A 27969-nucleotide genomic window follows, 5' to 3' on the forward strand; every position below is an offset into this window, starting at 1 on the left:
TTAAACACCTTTAGCATAAATTGGAAGGGAAAAAATTTACATGTGAAACTAGATTATGCTAAAATGTTCTTACATTTTTACGGTATTATAAATTTATTTAATTTCTTCAGAAATGTGAAGTAAACCTTGTTTAGACGAATTGTTTAGATCAGGGTTTCTTAAACGTTTTTCAGTCGCGACCCCTTTTTATCACTGAGATTTTTTCGCGACCCCCAGGACCCCATAATATTTACAAAAATTTTGTGGGACCTCCCATAAGTATAGCGCAAATCCGAAACACGCGTGAGTGAAACTGTCAATTCTTTCACCCTGTACTGTAATATATTATTGCAGTTTTAAGTCATTAATTTCTAATTTTAACACATAGAAGAATGTGAAAATTGAAGTAACAGACGAAATGACAGCGTCAATTGCAAAGCAAGGAAAATGAACCTTTATGTTATAAAAAGAAGGCGTCGAAACATTTTCGCTTTTTTCTTTGTCTGTATTGTCTTATCTTTATCTATTTTCAGATACATTGTGTAAAAATATTTGATGATTGCAAAATTATTATAATTAGTTAAAGAAATATCAAAACTGCAAAAATTTTTCGCAGCGTCCTGCTGCAGGTCCCGCGACCCATTTGGGGGTCTCGACCCGCAATTTAAGAAACCCTGGTTTAGATAATCGAACGAAGGTGGAATACTTTTTGGTTATTAGAGTAACTGCATACTAAAGGATAAGACGCAAGAAATAATATCGCAGGTGAATATGAAGGGAGACTATTTTTCAACTGAATGGCTGTGTAAATTTAAATTACGTCACAGAATATCATATCACATCATTAGCGGGGACATCAAACATCAACGGCAAAGGTCAAATTGCTCATTTTATAGGCTCAGTGACGTTTCAACGGTCATGCTACTTTGCGCATACAAAAACAATGTTTGTATGCATAGCTTGTCGCCTGTAAATTAAACGATTTTTTATCTTAATTTTGGTCATTTTAAGTCAAGGACTACCTGTATTGCAGTTTTTAAAGAATAAAGCATTAATTCGAAAATCATGGATTTTTAAAACTATTTTTAATAAAGACACTTAATTCATTAATCTCATTTTATTTATTGAAAAATAAAGGAAAATTTTTTTAAGAACCAATAACCATTTTTTGTTTTATTTAGTTTTTTAATTTGTCTGGTTTCCAACAATGCGGAACATTCGCGAAATCGATTACCCGAATTATGTCAGTGATTGCTATATTATTCTATTTGCTTTGATTTTCTCTCTGTAAATTTATATACAAGGCTTTTATTTATCTTTATATATTTTTCTCCGACGTTTATCCTTGGAAAAAGAAGATGATCACTCTATTTCTTACGACTATTAATGAATCTACATGCATTTATTAATATACCTATAGCCAAGCGGAAAAGACCGCTGATTATTAGCAGTTCGACCTAATTTAAATACCAGTGATAGAATTGGCTTCGTAGGACATTTTCGTAGTCTTTTCCATGATGTAACATAAATACGATCTAGTTTCTAGTTTCTCACTTCCCTCTGAATGTTACGGGTTTAGCCCTGAAATTTCAAAGTTCCTCAAAATGTCATGAATAAGTGATATTTTCTTGATTTTAATTAAAAAATGACTCTTTCATTTTGTACCTTGATTCCTTTTCGTCCAATATACATCCAAACTGAAATCAGATACATTAAAAGCTAGCAGAAATTTTCATGTATAATGAATGTGGAAGGCAACCTTCTGTACGGAATTTTCCGGCCGTAACGCTGAGAGGGTCCTCCACGAAAGCAGGCAGCCCTATAATCCAATTAATCGAATAAAATCTCTGAAATTCATTCAGAAAGTTCGTTAAAAATTTCAGCTCTTATTTTTCTGAAAGCAAATGTTTTATCTCAATGGGGGAGCGAATATTTCGTTTTTGCTCTTTTTCCCTGCTCCTTTGAGACAACTTACCTTTCGACACCCAGGCAGCCCTGGTGAGCTTTGCCTGAATCAATTAACCGAACTCAATTAATGTGCTTTTCTAAGCAGACAAAACACAAGAAACTTTTCTGTCGAAGAAGTACTTAATACGTAATTAAATTTTAATGCTAGTTAATTACTGACATTATATTATTATTTATGGGCCCACCAGCGGTCAAGCGCTAAAGTCACTGAACACTGGTCGGTCTGAGGCGTGGTTTTCTTCCATGTGTAATGTGTATTAGAGCCAGATTCCTTTATAAAGTGCTCACCAGCGGCCGAGCGGTAAAATCGCTGAACACTGGTAATTCGGTCCGAGGTTCGAATCCCGCGGACGGGCTGGCTGCATGGGTGTTTTCGTGTATTTCCCTATGTGTAACGTGTATACGAGCCAGTTTCCCTTAGAAAGTCCTCCACGAAGGCATCCCTCCCCTTAGGCAGATAGCCCTCGAGGCTTTGCCGTAATTGAATAACCTAAATTAACCTAACCTTTATAAAGTACGTCACGAAGGTTTCCCGCTCCGTAGTCAAATAGCCCTCGAGTGCTTTACCATAATCAAATAAAGCAAACCAAAACCTAGTATTACTTATGACAATTAACCTAAGATTCATGCTAAAATAAAATTACTGTTCACATGAAATTGCAGATATATATTTAGGCAATGAAATGTTTTTGCAGATTTTTTAATATTAAAAAATAACTATTTTAACCATCTATTTTGAAGTTCTTCAGACATGCGGCAAGATTCTTCTGCATCCGTGAAACGGAAATAGTTTTCGTTCTCTTTCAACGACCAAAAGACTCGGGTAACTTTTAGTCATTAAAAATACTAACATATATCAAAATACGCTGAGTAAGTATACTGAAGTCTGAAGGTTAAGATATAAATTACAGATCTTTAAATGCATGCTTTCTCTATTCTATTCTCAAATTTTCAATGCTCTTATTAAGAATACAGGAGAACTATCAGTACAAAACTATCTAAGTACCCAACTATCAGATATCTTAAACTCCACTTCTATGGATCACATTTTTCTTTCTTCGCTTACTAGTCGTGTAAAATAAGAACTTTATTAATTTATTTATGTGCTTTTAATTTTTTCCTTGAATTAAATAAGATAATGCAGAATACTTTTGGAAGTTACGTATTGTATCGCTATTTTTTTTCCTCATTTTATGTCAATAATAAAAACAATAGTTTTAGTTGAACAGACGCAAGCTATTCATATTTTTATGAAAATGAACCGGTTTTAAATTTTTGTATAATAAAAATAAAATGGTTATTTGTTTAGTTGTAGGCCTACGCAAATAAAATTAATATTATTGTTTTATATTAGCTGAACTATAAAAGGCAAGCAAATAAAAAAAGCTTCTTTAATTTTGCCAGAAAGTGTGTTGAATTTTGTTTCACAAAAATATTTTTAACTGCACAATTTTTTAAAACAAAATTCAGTGAATTAAAAATTAAAATTCCTTTTCTTGTGTGAGGATAAAAATGCAAGTTACCTACCCCCCCCCTCGAAAAATATAATTATCCGGCTATTTCGAATATCAGTTTGAACTTCATATAAATATAGGTTCCAATCAGAACCTATATTTATAGTTTTAACATACTGAATATATCTAACATATGATTAATTTTCATTGTTTGGCGAATTTTTCATTGTTTGGCGAATTTCATCTCAGAGAGTTACTTATAAACTGAAAGCACTCTTTAAATGAGCATGCGCACATCATTAGAATCACAAGTTGTTAAATGAGGTTAAATTAAGCACTCGAATACATTAAGTGTGACATGATTTTAAGAGTTAGTACGCATATCGGAAGTTAAAGAGTTCAACATATATTCACGTAAGTTTTCCTTTTCGTGCAAATTCTTCGAGTAAAAAATATATATTTTATTATTTAGATAATGTCTGAGATATATTATCCTAAATCTTTGAGTAAAATTCAGACTATGCAACGCATTGTTTATTTACATATAAAGAAATTTATTTAAAAATTATTTCAATTGAAATTCATGCCAGTTTTAACTATCAGAAAAAAATATATTTAATTTTTGCTAATAACATTAAAAATTAATGGGACGTTAATAAACTGTTTAAACAGCTGAAAAAATTCAGCTTCCTGAGTAATGATATTTTACGAAATGTATGCTAAGAAATGTTTTAATGTTCTACATCTTTTTCTTTCTCGTTTCAATAAATAATTGTAAATAAGGGCACAAAAAAAGGCTTACAATCTGCATATTTCAAAAGCCGCTTTTTCGTTAATTACACTGATTTCTTACATAGATATGCAAAAATAAGACTTAGAATTAAAGTTAAAAATGTGGTAATTTTCTACATAATAAAAACTTGCGTTTTTCACCAAATACATAGAAATTTTTATAATTAGTTAAATTAAAATTATTAATTAAGCCTTCAAAAGTTCAAATTAAAAATTTTCTTGACTTTCCGAATAATTTGGTCTTCAGCTGAATTAGTTTTACGAAGATATGTTAGTCTGAACTCGTTAGTAGTGTGGAAATATACTAACTTGAATGTCTTCTATTTCTTGCTCAGATTTGCTTTAGTTGTTATAAGCGATGTTTTTGTTCTATTTATACAGATACTTGATTAATGCTTTATGTCGAACTGGATGAGGAAATTGTGGAAAGTACTCTTAGGTTTACGTTTTGCTATATTTAGAAATGGTTTTTAAAGTTTTAATCATCGGAAAACTCTTTAATAATATAATTGTGGAAAGTACTCTTAGGTTTACGTTTTGCTACATTTAGAAATGGTTTTTAAAGTTTTAATCATCGGAAAACTCTTTAATAATATAATTGTGGAAAGTACTCTTAGGTTTACGTTTTGCTACATTTAGAAATGGTTTTTAAAGTTTTAATCATCGGAAAACTCTTTAATAATATGAAATAAGATTTAAAAATTGTTTTTAATTATTAAACTTCAATTGCCAGTGAAATATTTTTCCCTTACCAATTCAGTGATCGGGTCTTGTATTTTCATAAATAAAATTTTATTTTGTGAATACTTTTCGAATAAATAATTTTTATTTGTGGATAAAACTCCTCGGTATCTTTCTTCAGAGTAATAAAAGTACAAATACATGGTTTACCTGAGAAAAACTTTTTAAATTTCATTAGGTAAAGCATATTACGCGGGTACAGCTAGTTGAAATCCGCATATTATGCTTACGGGTTTCAGCTAGTTATACCCGAATATTATGCTACCTAATGAAGTTTTAAATATTTTTTTTCCTCGAATACGATATATACATATCTATACTTTTATTGAAGTACAGATATGTATGCATGGTATTATATTATTTAACCATCTGCATATTACAAAAGCGCTTTCAAGTAATTTAGGCATACAGACCAAGCATTATCTGGCTTTTAAATACAATATGCAGTGATTCGAAATAAGGAGTTATCTGTGCAATTAATGTCTAAGCCATGAATTTACAGGAAATTCTTGTTTAAATTAAAACGCTTCTTTTCCATATTCTTTAAACTGTATACGTCTTGTACCAAAATCCCTAGTTTCCATTTAAACATAGTTTTGTTTGTTGTTTACATGGTAAATATTACGTATCTTAATATTCAGTGAAAGTACCGGAAGTATTTGAATTAAAATTCTTAATAAATAGATTCTTAATGGAACTCTATTTAAAGAGTGTTTGGCAAGACATGAGCAAATATTTCCTTATACAAAAAATAGTTGATTCAGAAATGGGATCCTAATACTATAAACCATTTTTTCAAGTTGTTTTTTGCAGTTCCGTAAACTTATGCATACTAATTTAAATGCATTTAAAAGCCAAGCTAAACCAATGAAAATTTTATTTCTTACTCGTCTTTTTTTTTTTTTTTTTTTTTTTTTTTTTGTCTCCGAGAGTTGAACGGTCTGTCTGCAATACATTGTTTTCCTGGTGTGTAACGTAATTATAAATTTTCCTCGGACTTCATCATGAAAACATTTATCACAGGTAGAAAGCCGTAATCTACTTTTTTACACTTAAACATCCCATCCGGAAATAAAATTGTAAAATCTGTAGGATATAATAAGGAAAATAAAATGTGGGAATCAGGTATTAATATTCTATTGGCATAAAATATATTTTTGCTTCTATTTGATAGGTTTTGATGACATTTTTTACACGCGTTGAGGTGAAGAAAATGCACACAAACTAGAAACTTTGTCAGTGCAGATGAAATTTCGCATTCAAAACCTTTATTCAATTACAGAAGTTTCTCGTTCTGACAAAAGATTATGAACACGTATTTAAAAATGTTATGCCAGTATACTCTTCTTTTATCAAAGAAATTGCAGCGGAGAATTTATTGAAATAGCCCAATTTACCTCTATTGCAAGTATTTTTATTAAATACCACTAAAGTTCGTGTATTTTATACTTTTGTTATCAGTAAATGTTTTTAAATATTTAATTTCTTTCACGTGATATTCTAAATAAGCCGTTTATTCATATATTAAAAAAGCTTCTGTAATTATGTTCGACTTTAGAAGTACTGTTTTTCAATATAGATGCAAATATACATAAAATGAGATGTATTTAATTCAAATATTTTGTCTGCTGTCCAACATTTACCTTTGGGTGCTAAATATCTTCCTGCTACATGCTTAATGTTACTTGTTAGCCACCATTAAAATTAAAAATAATCTTATCTCTCATGAGCACTTTCTGTTCCCAAAGTAAGTATTTTGTTCTGCCAATGAAACTATTTAAAAATGACGTTTTATTTCGTTCTTCGTATATTGAAATACTTAACTACAGTCGAAACGAGATAATGAAAATGTTTTTTGACTAGAATTAATGGAATATAGTATATCTTTCTGCTGAAAACCGTTTGGCGCGTATTGTTTTGTGATGGGGAAGATCCAAATCTTCATATTTTTTTATTAGGATAGCTCATTTAACCATTAACACTTCATTTCTGGCATCTCCAAGTCGGGCACGATTCGTTAAGTGTCTAAGATAATATCTACCAGAGGCTAAGCAGTAAGAGCGCTATATTTTAGTAATTCGATGATCCGAGTTTAAATCCACGGAAATAAGGTATTTGCATGGAAGTTTTCATGGTTTTCCCCATATGTAATACGAAACTGACCTAGTTTTTCTCACGTCATTTAGGAAGACATCACTTACCCTAAAGTTGATAGCCTCCGAGTTCTTTGCTATGATCCAATTCAGAAACTACGGCAATTTTTCAGTTATAATCGTCAAAACATGTACTGAGATACGGCAATGTATTACACTGAACAAATGTTTAATAAAATGTTAACTTCAGAAATTACAAAATAAAAGGTTAAAAATGTAAAAAAGAGCAAGAAATGAATCATGTATCTCTCAAAAATAGTAAAAGAACGTTATTGTTAAAAAATAAAGATGAGGTAAACTTTAGAAACATTGTAAAAAGAAATATAAACAAGGCCTTTCGTTAATGCTCTCTATAGCTGTGTATGTAAAGTTTAGAGATGATATATGTAAATATATACTAGCAGTGAAACCAACTGGCTATTTTAAGGAAAATTACTTATATAACTAAATATCGTAACTTATATAACCAAAAAATGTACTTAACCAATGCTGCATAATGATGCACATGTGGATTTGATTTTACTTTGAATTTACGAAGAAAGTTTCTGCGTTTATTTAAGATCATCAACTCTAGTGACCATTTAAATGTTAAGTATATTAATTTTACCTTACCTTTCCTTGTGCTAATTATTCAATGAAAAGTATATATTTTTTTTAAAAAATCAGTGTACGGTTAATTGATTTTCGGATTTTATAGGCTAATAATAATTAAATTTTCGTTTTACGCTTATAAATTTACCCTCTGTGGTACTTACGGAAATTCCTATCGACCACAAGATCATCACAAGAGCAGTCAAGGTTTCCAAAAAAACCTATCTACTAAATACCAGGAAAAAACGTTCTATTTTTATCTTCCTTTCAAATTTATTATATCATTTATTTATATTTAATTTTTCATTAAAAATCTTCATTATTTTTTATTAAGGAGGTACACTGTAAAAGCAATTATTTTCGCGAGAAAATATGTCTCGCGAAATACTTTTTTTCGCCTCAAATAATAATAAAAAATCAAATTTTTCACTTACCAAATTTCGCGAAATTTGGAACTCGCGAAATCACCGATATCTTCATTTTCGCGAAAATTACGTCGCGATTTGGATTTGGTGTAACCTCGATTACACGTCTTAAGTGTAATCAAGGTTACACCAAATCCAGAAGTTTTGAAAGAAGAAACTTGTTTGAAGAAGACTTTTCGATTTTTGGCGAAAAATCGCGTAGTTAGGCGTCTTTTCTTTAATTACAAAAATGATCGACTGGATTTTCTGTAAGTACCAAATCTGTTATTCATAGAAAGTATAACTGATGATTTACCAAGAGCAATGATGAGATTGGGATCATTTAGATTACACCAAAGCACTCGAGAAGTTTCTGCCGAAGGTAAGGGATGCGTTTGAGGAGGATTTTTTAAGCTAATTTGGCTCATATTTTTCGCTGCACATTTCAAAAATCATGGAAACATCCATGCAGCCAGCCTATTGCCGAGATTTGAACTCGCGTCGAATACCAGTAATCAGCGGTTTTACCGCTCAGCTGCTGGTGGGCAGGAAAGGCTAACATTGGTGCGTTCATGGGGATTCAAAATAATGGGTAATCCGAGATTAAAATGAGATGACTATCAAAATGTTTTATCACTGGAACGCGCGTATATCTTGGCTAATCTTTGAAATATGGTAGCAGGTAGTTTGGCGACATTTTGGTAGGGCGATAAAGGTTACTAGGTGTAGGACTTTAGCAATAACCTGAGAAGTACACAGTTCGAATCAGAGATTATTTTGTCTCGGAGAAATGAGAGATCATGAGACATGTCATGTGACATTTTCCGGTAAATTCCGATCGTGATTTTGGCTAAGAAGACAATAGACACTTAGAAACAATTTTGCTGCTAAAGTGCAGAATCGCCCACTTATTTGTTTGGCACTTTTTACAAGAGTAAGAAGAGTTTAATTTTTGTCAATTTTCTTTGACTTTTTAAGTGAAAATAGGTCGATGTGTACATGGATAAAGTCAAGAAAGTGCGCAATGCCTTTTTTGTACCATTCCGGGATGTTTTTTTAAGTGAAAATAGGTCGACGTGTACTTGGATACCGCGTATGTGCAATTCTTAAAAACGCGCGAAGCAGTGGGCGATTCTGCACTTTCTCCCAATTTCACACCTAATCTTCGTCGTGATTAAGCGCTTTTGTTCCATAAAAGTTCTAGCATAAGCGTAATTCGGCTAGCAGATTGTTGGAAAAAATGTTATGTTAAAAAAAAAAGCCTTTACTTCGTGAAAACAAAATGGCGTCCAAAAAAAAAAACTAGCAGGTTGCTGTAGCCAGGGTTGGTCGCCAAATTTTCGGCAAAAAATCGCCAAGTTACCATAATCCGAAGATTCACCTATATCTTTCTGCAAAAAATTGTTTGTCGCGTATTGTCTTGTAATAAATAACATCCGAAAGTGGAATAGAAAATAAGCCTTCCGTGCTTGAAACCAACTACGAAAATTATTGTGGGCATTTTTCTTTGCATATATGATATTTTAATTTTTCTCTGGCCTTCATTGTAAAAAACTAAGCATATTGTTCAATAGCCGGACGCTCTCTTAACTTGCCCCCCCCCACACACACATACACACTTTTGGAACTCTATACTTTTCGATACATATATAATTATTCTTCATCTTCTTGTACCGAGAACAGGCTTAAGTGTCTTATCTCTGTAATTTCCAAACTTCGTTTAAGTATTCGTTTACGCCTCTCAGATGAATAAGTGCTTATTACAAGTGGCATTTTAAGCACAAGTTCTGTGTGATATGTTGAAGTATAGTGTCAAAACACTTTCATGTGACAAGTTGAAGATCAAGTGTTTCTATATTTTTTTCTCATTGAGAAGTTTGTGACTTTGTTTGCATGCAACTTAAATGAGGGTTAATTGTCAAATCCGCCCAAGTCTCCTTCTCTGAATATGTAAGTATATTATCGGGATCTAAAAAGACCAATTATAAACTAAATTACATTAGGAAATAGAAGTAGAATTACAGTGAAACATTTTCATATATGGTTAAGCCTATTTTTCTGCCTTATAATTATACATGTTCTTTTAGACATCAATAATGGCTTATTTAAAAATCAAAGGCGTGCTGTGGTTTTCAACAAAGAGGGCAAAGTATGAAGAAAAATCATAATCATAAGTTGACCACTCAGATTCCAGATTATTTTGGTCTTCAGTGGAGGTAGAGTTGTCTTAGAAAGATGAAATTCAGTGTCTCTGATTATTTATACTGTCGGAAGTATTCACTTTTAGCCAACGTCACCACAGGGGTTGTCGCCATATTAGAGTTTACATTTACAAAATGAAGGTTGAATGCAGTAAAGCATAATATGTTCTAATAAATTTGTGAAAATCACTTGAGGGCACGAAATCAGAGTGCTTATAACATATTTTTAAATTTGATAGACCTCTAGAAAAACTTGATGTGTTTAAATAAGAACTCAAGGCTATCAAAATAAACTGCTCAGTTTTGAGTATTGTTAATCCGTTTAAAACTGGATTCCACTTTAGAATACCGGGTATAATGCTATATTTTTTTTACTGATTAGAACACATGTGCTTAAGCTATGGGAACAAGTGAAAACTAGACAGCATTTCTCATACAGACTGACTAGCAGCCTCTTAAGATCGCTGAGCACTAATTCGACGCAGGTTCGAAAGTGACGACAAACGAGCTGACTGACTGTATTGGACGTCATAAGGGTAACATGAATACGAGCCAGTTTCCCTTAAAAAGCCCTCAATTAAGGCATTCCTTCTCTTAAGGCATAAGCGCACAAGATAACCCTTGCCATAATCCAAATGACAGAAGAAAAAAAAACTGTCATCCATTGAGCCAATGTAATCCGAACTCGTTCGATTTTCTTTATAAAAATTCAACTGAACTCTAATGACACGTTGTCAAAAGACATTAAATGTTCTTTTTTTTTTTTTTTTTTTAACTTTCGACAAAAATTTGCTTGAAAGTGCTATTATCTAAAATATTAAGAAAATTGCACGGTGTTTCTAGTTTACTGATGCCACACCACTGGTGGGAAAAAAAAATAGTGAAGTAGTAAAAATTTAAAACATGAGATGGTTGAAGGACCTGAAGTATTGTTAAAATTTTCTGCTTCTGTATTACTGTCATAAGTATTCTTACCAGCTGTGGATGAGTTAACTGAATGTATACCATGAGTAATTTAAATGCAAACCTTTTCTTTTAGGATGACTCTCACGAATGTATCATTTCCTTAAACATATAAAGTAAATTCCCCAATAGTGAAACAGTTAGGGTCATTCAGTTATCATCAAAATTTTAAATTACGGATCGTAACTAATATATAAACTCAAGAACAAAATGTTTAAACTCGCATAAAATCAAAATATCTTAACCTTTCTGTCAGAGTCGTAGCTAGGGTTTTCAGCGCGCCCAGGGACAACTGAAGATTTCGTGCCCCAACTGCTTGCCAAAAATGGAAAACATTTAATTCTAAAATGTCGTAACATCAGTTTGGCGCCCCTTGGATTCTGCGCCCGGGGACAGATGCCCTCCTTGCCCCCCTCTAGCTACGCCGCTGCTTTATGTTACAGTAATAAGCATATGAAATTTATGAGGTATCGATACTATTCAAATACGTAAATTTGCGTGTAAGAGTTGTATTTTGTCCTGTATATTTTACTAATGTATTTGCCTGAATATATACAAAATAAAGGAGACTACCTGACTTACAGAATACTTTTAAGAACAATACTTAGACTTGCGTTTTAGTCTTAATTTATTTATAATTTTTTAACTGCCAGTTCTTTCAACATTTCTTGGCGATCTTTATTTCCGAGTTGTAGTTGCAATATCCTTGCAAAAGCATCTGAAGTAGTTACAAGAAAAGCAACAATTACATTTTATTAATTTTTAACTATTTTTCCCAATGCCATGATTATGACACATATTGTCATTTATTCTTGACGTTAATGCTATATTGTTTTACATTTTGTTCTTCATCACAAAGAAAGAACAGAAGTACAGATTACCCCTCTTACATTCAAAAAATCGTTTAAATATTACTGCACATCATCAGTTTCATCCCCAAACGAAATGACACATCCCCAGGGGCGTAGCTAGAGGGGGGCAAATCTGTCCACGAGCGCAGAATCCAAGGGGCGCCAAACTGATGTTACGACATTTTAGAATTAAATGTTTTCCATCCTTGGCAAGCAGTAGGAGGCGCGAAATCTTCAGTTGTCCCTGGGCGCTGAAAACCCTAGCTACGACTCTGCACATCCCTTTCTTCAGAAGTAGAACCTTAGAATGGTGGTGGTGGTGTATTGAGAATACGGCAAAGCACACTAGGGCTATCTGCCTAAGGAAAGGGATGCCTTCGTGGAGGACTTTCTAAGGGAAACTGGCTCGTATACACGTTACACATGGGGAAAACCACGAAAACGCCCATGCAGCCAGCCTGTTCGCGGGATTCGAACCTCGGACCGAACTACCAGTGTTCAGCGATTTTACCGCTCGGCCGCTGTTGGACTAGAACCTTAGAATGAAGAAAGAGTGAAGACGAGTATGAAAAATTTCTGTATGTAATCTCATCTTTTTACTTCCGTGCTTCCTTTCCTGTTTTTCTTCCAGCGTTTTTTTGCAGTATTTTTAATATCTAATTTTATAATACTGAAGCATTTGAGGAGACTAAGCAATTGTAAACAGCTTGTAGTTTTGGAAATCCGAATAAAAAGGTATTCGGGAAAAATACTTTTTTGAATGGACCAGTCAAGATACTGTAATGGCGCTGGATGCAATAGATATAGGTTTAAAAGTTTGTTTGTCCTGTCCACCAAAGTGATTGAGCGAAAACGTCGCTGAACAATAGCAGTTCGGGCTGGGTTCGAATCCAGAAGAGAATGTGGTTGCATCCGTCTCTTAGGCAGATAGCCCTAGTGGGCTTTGCTGTAATCAAATCAACCAAAACTTTCAATTGATCGTTCTTGAAAATCCAAAGATCTACCTCAAAGATTCAACAGTATTTCCATTATGCTTCCGCTAAATATCTTTAGCGCTCTGTGGTCGTATGTCTACTCTAAGGCATCGAAGTTTTTTTTACAGTTCCAGTCGTATGTCTATTCTCAGCCACCAAAGATCAGTGTAATTTTAAGCCTATTAAACTACTGAATTGCGAATGAAATGGCAGTTCAATGACATTAGATTTTTTACTGCGGAAAGGCAAGCTCTGAGACTTCTGAAAATTCTTTGTTATGTGATAACACCAATAGGTAATGCTGTCGTAGTGTTTGTTTCATTGAATAAACATTATACTCTATTGATTCGAATTAAAAATTTAATCAAATCAGATCCATGCATGAGAGATCGCAAAGACCGTAAGTGTGCACTTTCAACTATTTCACAGCACTTAGCAATAATATTCATGTTATTGAAGGAGCATCTGAAATAGTCGTAAAAAGAATCTTGATAAATTGGATGACTCAGAAACACTGCTGCATTTGTAAGAGTGATTCTCTCTTAGGAAATAAAGAAGAAACATACTTAACAATGAATTATGTAGCCCACCAAAGACCTAGCGGTTTTGTTGCTTAACACTGGCAGTTCTTCCTATGTTGAAATCCCGGAAAATAGGCTGGCCGTACGGAAGTCGAAGTATTCCATGTCTAACATGGATAGGAACCAATATCGACCAAACTGTTCTTCATAAAGGGAATCCCTTCCCATAAGCAGACGAGCCTCGAGTTGCTTTGCCTTTATCAATTAACCTAACCAACGAATTGTAACTGTGGATGAGGGTTGAATATTCTAAAACAACCGTACATGTTCATATCGATAGCTGAAAGACTCTTCTGGAAGGACTCCCAGACTCATTTGCATTCGAAGACTTTTCCTGTATCCTGGCTTCTTTTGGAGTTGTTCACTGTTCATTTCTTTCCCGAAATGAAATGATGAATGCAACTTAGTATTGCACACATATGTGCAAATGTATAGCAAGTTCCCCTTTTAGCAATTAACCCCTGTGAACAGATATAATCCCTGTGAACTATTACTACAGATTAACACTGGGTTTGACATGGCAGTGTCAACCATATATCAATTTAACAATTTGGAATATGAAATGGGGCCTTATCTTCCATATTCTTTACATTCTTCAACAAGTTACCATTTTTCCACAGCACTACAACACTGTTTTGTCCAAGAAATACTTTGTCAATGATACATCCATTTATCAGGCAAGAGAGTTTATTTCCAGAGACACTGTTTTTTAAAACCAATGTGTAAATGACGTTGCCACATGTAGGCAACAAAGCACTGATGATGCTGTTGATTATTTTGATTAAACTAGTATTTTATCCTCTTTTTTTTCCAGTCTTTTTTTAAAATCAACCATTTTATTTGCAACAGCCCAATAAGCCCACATAAGCCACCCTTGGTGGCTGATTCGCAATCAGACGCAAATTCTTTAGCTGGACTGGATATTAAAGGAACAGTTGTATTTCAGCTTTTTTATAAGCATTTGCAGTGCTTGGCACTTTTTTATGATCATCTATCGCGGTCTTTCAGGCCCACCAGCGGCCGAGCGGTAAAGTCGCTGAACACTGGTAGTTCGATCCGAGGTTCGAATCCCGCGAACGGGCTGGCTGCATGGGCGTTTTCGTGGTTTTCCCATGTGTAACATATATACGAGCCAGTTTCCCTTAGAAAGCCCACCACGAAGGCATTCCTCCTCTTAGGCAGATAGCCCTCGAGTCTTGGCCATAATCACACACACACATCGCGGTCTTTCTCTGGCTTGGGATTTAAAAAGGAAGCAGTCCCATCTAAATTAAAAATTATACATCATTTCATTTTAGATTTAAGTGAAGCATCGTCCCACATTTTTATTTTATAAGCGCGTCATACCTTTTGTGACAGGTCTTGTTTGACTGTAATTAAATTTTATAGTCTGTTGCGCTTTGATATTAGAATAGGATGTTAGATTAACCTTTCGAAAAAGATTTTCTCCCCTGGAACATTATCTTTCAGGAAAAAAAAAAAAAAAAAGGGAATGAAAATGAATTAAAATTGTATCTCCAGTTTTGGTGTATTATATTAATGCTCCTTTTCAGCATTCGGAAATCAGCATTTGGAGTAGGTTTGAATGGCCAGAAAGCCTCCTTTACACGTATAATTATTTCATTATAACTTTTATAACACTCATTTATTTGTCTGAAACGTCTGTACCCCATCATTATCCTTGCACGTACGAATGTCCTCGGCCCACCAGCGGTAGTTACCACCAGCGGTAAAGTCTCTGAACACCGGTAGTTCGGTCCGAAGTTCGAATCCCGCGAACGGACTGGCTGCATGGGCGTTTTCGTGGTTTTCCCCCATGTGTAACGTGTATACGAGCCAGTTTCCCTTAGAAAGTCCTCCACGAAGGCATCCCTTCCCTTAGGCAGATAGCCCTAGTGTGCTTTGCCATAATTAAATACACCACCACACACCACGAATGTCCTCGTACTCATCCGCTTTAGTAGCAGCGATGTCTCATTCTGGAAGGTTTCACACACACACACTTGCCCGCAGATCATCATTGTCCACCTGCCGCTGCTTCCTGACGTATAATTTGATGATCACCCCAAAGCGGGTAGCATCTAAAACCGATGGCGAACTTCCCAGGCAAAAAATTTTCTTTGCCCACGTAATCAAACTCGGACGGCTTATGGAACCGTCCACGAAATGAAAGACGGTGAATTTGTTAACTGCACAGAATTTATTCTCACGTCGCGTTACGTGGCAGTCAGTGTTGAAATTCACATGAGTAACACTAATGCCATATCAATGACCATGATGGAGGCTCAAATTTTAAATATATTCCCATCTTACACTAATATATTTAAAATACTAAGATTTAATATGCAATAGTAATCATACTAAGGTTTAGTAATTATACTAAGATTACATATTTAGTTCAAGTGTAAAGGAACTTTCTGGCCACACTGTACATGTGTCTTTGTATAGCTTCTAATTCAAAATTCCTCTGGTAATATTGTACTGCTTATCTATTAAACGTCATTTCTTCCAGCTCCTGTTATTACTTCTTAATCCTCTACATATTCATTCTTATTCAAAATTGTTCTGGTAATATGTTGCTTAGCTGCTAAAAGGTCATTTGCTTCAGCTATTGCTCCTTAATTCATCTACATAGTTTTGTCTTTCTTTCATTCATTGCTCTGCAAATAAATGCAGAAATAAGTTGCTTGCCCTGATGATAGCCATTAATAGTTCAATAAGGGCCTTGCAGCCCACTTCTGGTTTTGTCATAAAGCTGCATGATTAGCGCGTGAATATTCATTATATTAATGCTCCTTTTCAGCATTCGGAAATCAGCATTTGGAGTAGGTTTGAATGGCCAGAAAGCCTCCTTTACACGTATAATTATTTCATTATAACTTTTATAACACTCATTTATTTGTCTGAAACGTCTGTACCCCATCATTATCCTTGCACGTACGAATGTGCACGAATGAATACAAAAATTACATTTAATAACTGAAAATGAAATTGCTTTGTTTCACCACTTCTAGAAAATGCCTTTCCAGATCATTGACAGCTAGCAGGCTATTGAAATTTCGCTTTTGTGTTAAAATAAATATCAACTAATCGGTTATTCTTATCTTCTGAGATGATCTTCAACTTTTAAAACTCGTGATTCGTTGTAGGTACAGTTTTACCTTATAGCTCTACTAAAAGTGTCTGCAAATAGCAGCAGTTTTCAAATAATTCCTTTCTATAGCCTGAACGTGAATAACTAACATTTAGTGTATGAACACTGTAAGAGTTGAAAGGATAAAAACTATCAGTTAATCTTTTGATGATCATCAGCAAGCTCAACTTGCATACCTGTAACGCACCGAAGTGGGCTCAAACGTGCATAGCACGCATATACAGATTTACGACTGACAGATATCGTGCGCATTTTGAAAGAAAGGATTGCTTAATCTTACATCTGCCAAAGGGTTAAGCAAAGAGAACTGGTATACCTCCGCTGAATCATTCCTTACCCATGTAGATAAAACTATTGAGTACTGGTAATTAAAACCAAGGTCAATTAACAAAAAGGTTAGGCTCTTCCCAGCGCTGACGTCACTTACTTACAGATATGGGATAAACTCAGACACAGAAAGTGAAGTTGCTTATGAGCAGACTAAGAGTTAGTAACGTCGTATAAGAGAACTTGTAGTATTGTAACCTAGGTCAAAACAACCACTGGTCTTTTTTTCAAATCTCGGTTAACAGGCTGGCTGCATGAGTGTTCCCGAGTTTTTTCCCCCATATATACAGCATTTCCTCACATTTTTCCCTACTAGCATTTTAGTCCCAGGTTCTGAAAATTTTAAAAATATTCAAGTAATTTTCTCCTTCCCCTGTGCATTCAGAGAACGAAGCTTACCTGAATTTTAAATGGATTCGTGCACATAGGGATTCTTTTCGTCTTGGTAATAAAGACAAACCCTCGCTAACTACCTGAGAACTTATAGAATAGTAATCATTGTTATGCAGAAATATCAATAACCCATGTTCTTTTTTTAAGATAACCAGAAGAGATGAGTAGTAGCAATTGCAAACGAAACTCTGCAAGTTATTTTATTTGAATACAGAGCTTATTGATGAAGGACTTATTAATTAATGCTTTGGATACTAATTTTTATCTTCAAAACGTTGAATAAATTTCTTGAATGGCTGCAAATGTGCATTTCTTTATTGATGCTAAAAAAGGAGCAAAATATCGGGATATTAGGAGAGTAAAACAAAGCATATCCTTTTGTTGTTGATGTTAACGGAAAAACAAATCTTGTAGCTAATAAAATCCTCTAAAATTCACTAAAAAATAGAAGTTATTTCATCCTCTAGTTAAATTAAAAACTGCTCTAAAATTGTATTTTCATTTTATTTTTATATCATCAATAAGTTTTTCTTTTTTTATCAGGAAACGATGGAGCTGATAGCAAATTTAGAGCAGTCTCAGTAAGTAATTTTATCATTCTTTTTAAATGAAAACCATACATTTTAATTTTCTAGTTGAATTTATTATGTTCCCTATTTAAAGTTCCCCGTACTTAAAATGATAATGTATCTCCTCGACACACAGAATGTCTTAAATTTGTAAGACATCTTTCTACTGAATATCTTGTCTGAATTTGTAAATGTTGTCTTCAGAATCGCTACTTTCGTTGAGGAGCTTCTAAAATGCAATACAGTTTTAATTTAGAACTGTAATATTTAAATTGTGATGTATTGGAGAATCTAAAAATAACTTTACGCCTACGTTTTGTGTAAATGGCATTTCTATTTATCACATCAGATGACTGAAGAAGGTTGATAACTTGGGCTAAAAATCAATTCGTTAAGTCATTGCGAACCTCTATACTGTCTCTGATAAAATAATGCAGGCCTCTGAAGCCGTAGATTTTGTGATTCTTTTCTAACGACTCCCAAACAGCGGTTTTAAGCTGTTTACTGCAAAGAATGCTGTTTAATAATGTCTTCCAAGATGTTTCCATATGACCAGAAACCGGGACTGGAAGGAGACTTGTTTTCGCAGATATGCTTATCCACTTTTCTAAGAGCATATAATTTTTTGAATTTTACGATATTGATGCAAAATATGCGCGAGCATCCATTTTTTTGGAGTCAAAAATTGGCTAGAAAATTGCTTTTGGAGACCTTTAACAAGCCATTCACGCATTACGGTCTGATGTTTATTAAGTAAGATTGAAAAAAGGGGAGGGAACTTACCGGCAATTTAAGCAATATATCAACTAATATCTGCAATCTGAAGTGAAATATAGACATAATGCACATCTGTGTAAAGAATGGGCTTAGCAAACAATTTTTGGACCTCCATACAGAATTTAAATATAAAACGAAAAAGCTCGGAAGAAAAAATTTACACATATCTAGTTTAAAGTGATAGTTCCAAAATGGTCCTTCGTTCTAATAAAAGTTTTACTGGGAATTTTGAAATGATTTCGTAATCGTACAGTAAACATCTGATGGTACTTGCGTATTAACTCCACCGCAGCTGCAGATTTGGCGGTTTCTAAGTGCCGCCAATCTACACCTAAAATTTTTGCCGCAAATCATAAATTAAAATACTTTAAAATCAAAACACTTTCAAAAATCAACCAAACACTTTATTTAAAGTAGTCAATCGGATTTCAGAGGAAAATGGGCGATATAGAGTTTAACATAGATTCAAAACACTCTCTATTTTCTTTGACCTGATGCTGTCGCCATATGAACTCTGCTAAACAAGATTCTAAATGATGTCTCGCTGTCCCCCTATGTCTCGTATTCTCCATTTAGCACTGCCCCATATTCTCTCGACTGTTCCTGTATGAACTCCTGCATCAGGATTAATAAAATTGTATTTATGATTAACTTTAGCAAGCAGGAATCCTTCTTTTTCTATTCTATTTGTTTGGTAGCCTTTCCAACTGTCAGAATAAATTATGCTAACATCTGCAATGTTTTCAATAATTTTGTTAAGAAGGGTAGAGCTAGTTCTATTAGGAACAACAAACGAATCTTTTGTTTCTCTACATATGCTACCAAACACCCACTGTTCGGGTAATACTCGACCACAATTATTTTTACGCATAGTAAACAAACTTTCATCAATTTCCTCAATGCAATCTGGTCCACCTACCTTCTTGTTTGGTTTATTCTCCATATGCAGGACACATAATCCAAGCATGTAATTGTTCTAATCTATAGCAGTTTTATACGATAATTAAAGTTTCTTTTCACAAAATTTAATCGACGTCAACTCCTCGCACCAGCAGTATATAAATCTCAAAACTGAACAAAATGAAATTCCGCTTACTTCAAACCAGTTGTCTTTTCCAAGTCCCACTTGCTGATCACACTGTCTTAAATTACATTTCCAAAATAGTTTCATATCATGCGAATTGGTACATTTTCGTTTTTTTGGGTATCCCAAAATCCCAAAGACGCATTTTTGTAGAACTAAAAAATGGCCTCCAAAATCAGCAAACAACAAGGCAAAAAAAAAAAAAAAATCCGAAAGATAACTGCTTGCAAACAACAGGATTGCTCTTTATTGGCGCATCAGCGCAACTTCTGCTGCGGTGGCTACCCGTCTGATTATTGCATTACGCAAGATTAGTTTCTTGCAATAAATGTCGGCAAAAATTTATGGTTAGTTTGGAAAATATGCATATGGTTGGGAAAAAGTGTTTCAAAATCTTCCGATTGCTCTTCGCTTAGTAATTTAACATTCTAATAATATAAGCATTCTTCAAGCCACATTTCCTGCATTTAATTATACTATACTGCATCTTGTGCCAGTCAGTGACGATATAGCTAAAAGCACCGAACACCAGTAGTCTAGAACTACCGAACACTAGTAGAGAGATAAAAACGCTAAAATCTAGTAATTTGATGAGAGTTCAAATCCCGGCAAAAGGCCTGGCTATGTGGATATTTTCAGGCTTTTCTACATATATTACGTAGAGCAAAGTTTCTTAAAAATATTCTCCACGAAGGCATCGCTTTGGCCCAGAGCCCTAGCATTCTTTGTCATAATCTAAATATTCTAACCCAGCGAATTTAATAACTACATAAGGCATTCCTGATGGTTTGGTTTATTGAGATTATAGCAAAGCACACTAGGGCTATCTGCTTAAGTAGAGGGATATCTTCTTGGAGAACTTTCTGGGGAAAAATGGCTCGCGTCACACATGGCGGAAAACCACGAAAACATCCATGCAGCCAACCTATTTGCCTTAATCGAACTCAGATCGGAACTACCAGTGTTCAGCGACTTTTCCGCTCGACCGCTAGTGGGCGGCTTTCCTATGAGTAACCACGTATACAATCTAGTTAGTCTTAGAAAGTCGTTCTCGAGAGCTTTTCAAACTCCTTAAACAAATAACTCTTGCATGCTTTACAATAATTAACGAACTTACCTACCTCCCTTTCGTCACTTTCTTTCTCTCCAAAAATGTTTTTTGGTCATTCCAATTTCTTCGGCGGGCCTAGATGTGTCTGTATATATATATATATATATATATTGTATATATTGTATATATTGTAACATCAATTAAGAGGAGTAAGCAGTTAGCCTTCCCTTTGTTTTAAAAGGTGGGGAAATAAAAGTTCATTATTGAGTGGAGCAATCAGCACTCATGTAAAAAAAAAAAAGGCATTTGTTCACACTGCATTATTTTCCTCTTCTTTTCTGGAAATTTAGTTAACGAAGTTAATAGGTAACGTCCTAAATTAATAGGTAACTAAATTAATAGGTAATTACGAAGTAACGTCCGAAAATTAATTTTACTTGAAATAAATGAATATTGGAAAATAGAAGATCGAAAATAAAAAAAGCTTTATTTAAATATGATAATCAATAATATGCAAAAACAAAATCTGTTAAACCAAACGGGCCCAACGAAAACACCCCTAAACTCTGCTAGTCCAGTCCGGATTAAAGTCTAGGACAATAGGCTGACTACATGGAAGTTTTTGTATTCTCCAAATGCAATGTAAATACGACCTAGTTTCTTTTTAAAAGCCATAGCCACGAAGGCGTTCTTACACTTATATATATAGTTTAATATGCTTCATCATAATTCAGTAACCCTACTGTCTGGATCTAGCCTTTTCCCATTCAGATTGGTAGTCAAAATCCTACTGTGTTCTATTATGTCAGATGATTATAAATGGAAACAAAAATGTTTCAGTTAGCCAAATTACAGGGACCTTATCACGTGGTTATCTTGAAAGGCTTAGTAAAGTCATACAAGTAAAGGTATACATATTATATATTAGTAAAGGAAATAATTTTTAGCGGAAATATTGACGAGAAACGGAATGCTTAGCCATTATTTAATAAAATGTCTTACGAACAGGTAGTCAACGCTGACTTCATTTCGGAAATGATGGATTCGTGATAGCTATAATTATCTTGTATAAGAAAAATTACTCGGGTATATGTGCTCTTAAAAGCAAGCCATGGCAGCAGACTTTTGCAAACATCAATGTCATCTGGCTTTCGTGGGCGTGTAAAACGTTCTATCAAATGTCTTCACGAATAAGTATTATTCCATCACTAGCATTATACGTGTCTATAGCGCTCGCCGAGTTTCGGAATTATCAGACATTGTATCATTTTCTTTTCTGTCGGAAATCCATATTCAACTCAGACCATCAATTAGATTGTGCATGAAAACAAAATATTTATATTCTTCGTGTCTGCTGATAATCGTCTTATCGGGAACGATTCTGCAGAGTATATTTGACAGCCTATTATTGCATTCTAGGATTGCGAGATGGATATCTTGGGAATTTGTTTTAACTGAATATGTAGAAATTCAGCTTGTTTACCTTTGAATAAATAGAATTCGTGGATTTATCCTATTGATAATACCTGTAATCTAGGTAACAACACTGTTAATATAGTTCGGATCTATGTGTAATTTCTCTATTGACACGTTCTGATAATAATTGTTTCTGAATTTTATCCCTGTTCGGCAAATTAAAAAAACTTTCAAATTACTAAGTAACCAACATAACAATAATTAAAGTGGTGTTTTTTTTTTTTTTTTTTTTTTTTTCAAACTGGCTGTCAAATATTATGTTGGTGCGCGCGAAATGCTAGTTTTTATAGTGAAATTGAAGAATTGATAACTCTTAATATTTTATTGAACAAAACGGCCAATAGCAGTCAAGTAATTATAAATACTGATAGTTTGTTCCGGATTCGAATCTCGGCGAAAAGGACTGGTTGCATGAGTGTATTCTGAGTTTCCCCAATGTGTAATGCAAATATGAGAGATTCTCTTAGTGTTTCAACCAAGGCATACTTTCCCTTGGTCTTTGTGTACTTTGCCATATCCAAGTCGGCAAAGAATTGGTCAAATTAGACATCATTGTATGTAATACGCTTCCTGTATTAAGACGCAAAGGCGCCGCTCAATCGGTATAGTGATTAGCGTGGCTGATTGCTGTGCCGAATGTCCCGGTTCGAATCACGGAAAAGGCATGGCTGTTTGTAAATGTACAGTGTCCGTGCGGCATGGCGGCACTCTAAATATGCGACGAGCCGAAAGTCCTCTCATGTGCCTTGGTGGAAGAAGAGAGGGTTGGGAGACCCTCTGATCCATCCCCCCGGGGTGTTCTCCGTCAAAATTGTGGGCGGAACTGAGCTAAATCCCACTGTCACCTATAAGGTGATCAAGGCTGTCAACGACAGGCGTAATCTTGCTCTCCTTGCCACGAAGAATTTCGTGGGCTTAGGCTGATGTTACTGTCAGACAAATGACCATAAGTAACAACATTAGATACAAAGGCAGTCTTACCAGCTTCCATAGAAGTACAACGTTCATTCCTCAAAGCATTTTTCTAGCTGTGTCATTGTTGAACTGTTTCCCAGCCAGAGTATTATCCGAAAGTTCAAAAGTGGTAGTCTTTGGCAAGAAGTTTGAATAGGGTGGATGAAAAATCTCATATTGTAGGCTATATAAATTTTACACTGATCTTTTGACAAATATAACGACGCATTCACAAGAAGCCATATAACTTAATCTTTGTTGGAATTTCTAGCCGCATAATACGTAATTTCTAATGTATTTCATTCACCTAGAGAAGTACCGTGGTTCCCAGTGTATAAGGCGCACTTTTTCTTTAAAAATTGTCTAAAAACTGTGTGCGTCTTAGTCAAGAAACAAAAATACAAAATTTTACGTAATGAATATTGAAAAATAGAACCTCGAAAATTAAAAAAAAAGCTTTATTTAAAATTATTTTTAACTATGAAAATCAATAATATACAAAAACATCCGTTAAACCTGACGGCCTGTCAGTGGCCGAGCCGATAACACCGCTGAACACTGAGCCATAGCACCGAAGGCGTTCTTAAACTTGCCTATGTAACTTTAATGTGGTTTAATCATAATCCAATAAACCCTATTCTCTGGATATAGCATTTTACAAATTCAGATCTGGTCTTTAAAATCCTGCTATATTCTATTCGGTCAGATTATTATAAATGGGAATAAAAGTTTTTGTGATGGCAAATTCCGGGGATCTTATCGTGCGGTTGTCTTGGAAGTTTGGTAATGGTTTGAGGAAATATTAGCTAGAAACTGAATGCCTAGCCATTGTTTATTAAAATGTCTGAAGACCAGGAAGTTGATGTTAACAACAACTAAACCATCTAACAACCGCCGGCGGTAACACCTATGGTTGTATTGCGACGAACAAAACCAAGGGCGAAAAATCGTTGACGAAAGGAATACCGGGCGCGCATGTGAACCCTTAGAATGTCAAGTCCTTCGCTCCCTTGTTTCATTAAAAAACTGAAGTCTAGAGTTCCATTTTGAGATTCAAAATAACCCCCCCCCATTCATTAATGAACAAAGTAGTGTGAAGGTTCTAAATGATAATATTTCTAGTTCTTAACAAAAGAGCTTCACTCTGAGTTACATCAAGTCACCTTTAACCTACAGATTAGGACCCACAAAAGAATCCTTTTAGGACAAGACCGTTTGTAATAAAAATTAATTGATACATGGCAGTTGGAGAAAACTGCATCTTGAACTATTCTGTAGTTTAGGGGGTACACAGATGAGGTCCAACTAATGGATGGGAGTTCTGATAATGATGATGAGCTGTATAACTAAATAAACATTGATTTCAGTCACTTTATGTAATATTTTTCTCCTATTACATTTTTGCAGATAATAAAAACCAGTCGGTCGGCCAAATGATTTTTCATTTTATTTTCGATTTTCGGGTCCCAAAATCAAAGTGCGTCTCATACGAGGGGAAATGCGATAATTCTGATTTGTTTCACCAGTAGCTAAGTATAAAAGGCCACTGAACACTGGGTGCTGAGCCCAAGGTGCTATTGCGAGAAACGAACTAACTGCATGGGCGTTTTCTTAGATTTCCCCATTCGCAGGCTGATTACTATCCAGTATCCTTAAAAAGTCATTCACGAACGCATGTTTTTCCTTAGGCAAGTAGTTCTAGTGTAAGTTGCCGTAATTAATCCAATCTAGTCCTCAGCTGTCATGATTTTGCCTTATTTTGAGAAGGAACAGTAACTAATAATACCAAACAGTCGCATTTATCAACCATCAACGATATTTAGATTCTGTTTTATACTGTGTTTTGGAGATTTATTAGTATCTATCTATTTAGTAGATTGGCAACGGTATCTAATTCCGTCTCATCACTGTTCTCTTCAAAAAAGGAACACATCCATTCTAGGAGTGCAGAGAAAGTAAAACTTCCAGGCCACGCAAATGTCTTTTTCAATAATTTCTTGGAAGATTATGAAACTTCTGGACTTCGTGTGTTTGCAAGTAAGGAAACAGTCGTTTAGCATAGGCCCAATTTCTCTGCGTTACAAGTTGGCGAAAGACAGATTTTTATGGTCCACAGTTTTGCAGTTGTCAACGGCTACTGTCAAATGCTTATATGCTCACTTTATTATTTATTATTATATTTTATTATTATAAACCTAACAAACGGATTATTTTAAAACTAACAAAACCAAAATCTCTTGCAGCACAATTCATTTATTTTTCTCATATTGATTCCTAATGCTATTTTGGTGGTACTGGCTGCATTTATTGCGTTGTGGCCCAGCTTCATCTCGTAAAGGAAAATTCGTTCTTTGGTTTATTTCTATATTTTATTCATCTGATTATGTCGCTGTTGCGCATTTGTAATGTGTACACGAACGATTTTCCCTTAGAAAAGTCTTCTACAAAGACCTCTCAATCCTTAGGCAAACAACCCCAGTCTGCTTTACCGTAATCTAAGTAATCCAGTTGAATCTAATGACATTCAGTCTAGAACTCAAACGATTCCATACAGTAATATTTTAATGGCAATAATGCTAATGCGATCTGCTAATTACTTTTTAATGAAAATCCTTTCTTCTCTGACACTTCAACTGCAACAAACCAATAGAAATCATCTAACGTCATTGGCATGTGACAATACAAAGACAAAGTATTTTATATGCATAAATTTGTTTTTAATGCAATATTTTTTCATCATAAATTTCTAAAAAGTTACTTATAAAAATAAAATTTGTTAACTAATGTCCTCTAATATTTTTGCGTATTTAGTGAGAAACGAAAACTTTATCAAGTTAATCTTTTAAAGGCGAACTAAAAATCGTGTACAATTAATCGCAGAGCTATATTATCCATGTTATTTTTGCTCAAATTGTTACCAAAAAATTATCCATATTATCTAGAAAACAAACTTTGATCTTTTCCGTTATAGGACATTTTTTTCCTTTCTACTCAGATTTATTTTTCAACTTTATATTTCTAGCAAAAAACGTACTTCACCGTCAGCTCACTTCTAATGACTGTAAACTTTTTCTAAAGATAATAAACCTATCCTTTAAGTTAGTTATTTCAACAAACAAAAGCGAAATAGCATGGTTTATTTTTAAATTTTTACTGACAGTACTTACTTTCAACACATAAGAACACATAAGAACACTGATGTAACAGGAGATGGTATCTTAAGACTCAAATACTTCTTCAATATAATTAACCTACCAAACATTTAATATAATTAAGCTATAAGCATTTCCTCATAAATATGTATATTCTAAGACCTAAAATCATTTTTATGTTTGTTCCTTTCTCTGAATTCTTCCGAGACAGCTTCTCTTCAAAATATTATCATATTCTCGTAGTTTCTGTTAACGAATTCATTTCTTACTATTTCAGCCACACTTCAGAATCATAATTTAAATACTATATTGATAGATTCAAACTTCAGATAAGTTTTGAATAATTTGTCTTCTCGTCATTTGATTCTTGCAAATACTGATTTACCTTCTATAAACAGCCTATAATCCAAAGTGGATAAGACGTTCATTAGATGCTCAGCCGTTAGCCACTACACCACAAAGTGGTATTCCCACGTGGAGGACATTTTAAGGGGAACTTGCTCATATCCACGTTACGCATGGGAGAAAGCCCTGAAAACTCACATGCAGCCAACCCGTTCGCAGGGACTGGAATCTCGGACCGAACTATCAGTGTTCAGCGGCTTTTAGCACTCAGCCGCTGGTGAACTTTCCCATGTGTAGCATGAAAGCGAACCAGTTTTCCTTACAGAACCCTCCAAGTAAGTATCCCCCCTTTTAGGCAAGATAGCCCTAATATGTTCTGTCATAATCTAATAAATTAAAACTCTTCGCTCTCCTGTACCCTAGGCAACGTTATCAATAATGAAGCATTAAATTTACAAATGAGTTAAGCCATGTTAGGTTAGATGGGGAGGAAGGAGCTTGGGAGATATTCCCCGAATAAATGAATATGTTGGCAGTAGGATACACTGAAGTCAGTCACTGTTTGAAAAGACAAATCTTTAAAGTGCCCTAAAAATAAAGTTGTCCGCATTCTCATGCAGATCAATTTCTAACCCACAAAAAGCAGCCTTCGTGTAGATGAGGGCTCCTTTATACTTGAGCCCAGTTATACAAATGCAATTTTTATTTCTTTGCAAATCAAAATAGGTGACTAAGTAATAAGAGTAGTCTCGGCATAATTACACTGAGTTATGAAAATTATTAATGAAAGCCAATTTTTGTAATTTGCAATTGATCCTTTTGCAAGTGATAGCACCTTTATGTTGACACACTCTTATATCTTGTTTCATACCGTGGCTGACTTGCATAAAGATGCCGACAACGTTATGATGGGCACCATCATGAAGGAGTCCCGTTGGGAAATGTTAAATAGTGATAAATTGAACTAAAGCTAACAATTATAAATATCTAAAAACAGTCAACATTAATATCATTCACACACACAATTGTACTTAA

General features: G+C 34.4%; 1 protein-coding gene across 6 annotated transcripts in view; it reads left to right on the forward strand.

Moving 5' to 3' along the window:
* Nox (NADPH oxidase) overlaps positions 1-27969 on the forward strand; it is a 113755-nt gene that overhangs the window by 33694 nt on the left and 52092 nt on the right. For 5 of the 6 annotated variants that reach the window (XM_035359037.2, XM_035359043.2, XM_035359038.2 and 2 more), the window contains one exon: positions 18070-18107. In XM_035359037.2, coding sequence (XP_035214928.1) covers positions 18070-18107 — 38 coding nt within the window. Of the gene's footprint in view, positions 1-3706; positions 3816-18069; positions 18108-27969 lie in introns of those variants that run through there. The other variant, XM_035359040.2, reaches the window with a different exon arrangement.

This window comes from Stegodyphus dumicola, chromosome 2 (genome assembly GCF_044657685.1).
Source record: "Stegodyphus dumicola isolate Sdum_Otavi_A_Nest chromosome 2, ASM4465768v1".
Lineage (NCBI taxonomy): Eukaryota > Metazoa > Arthropoda > Arachnida > Araneae > Eresidae > Stegodyphus > Stegodyphus dumicola.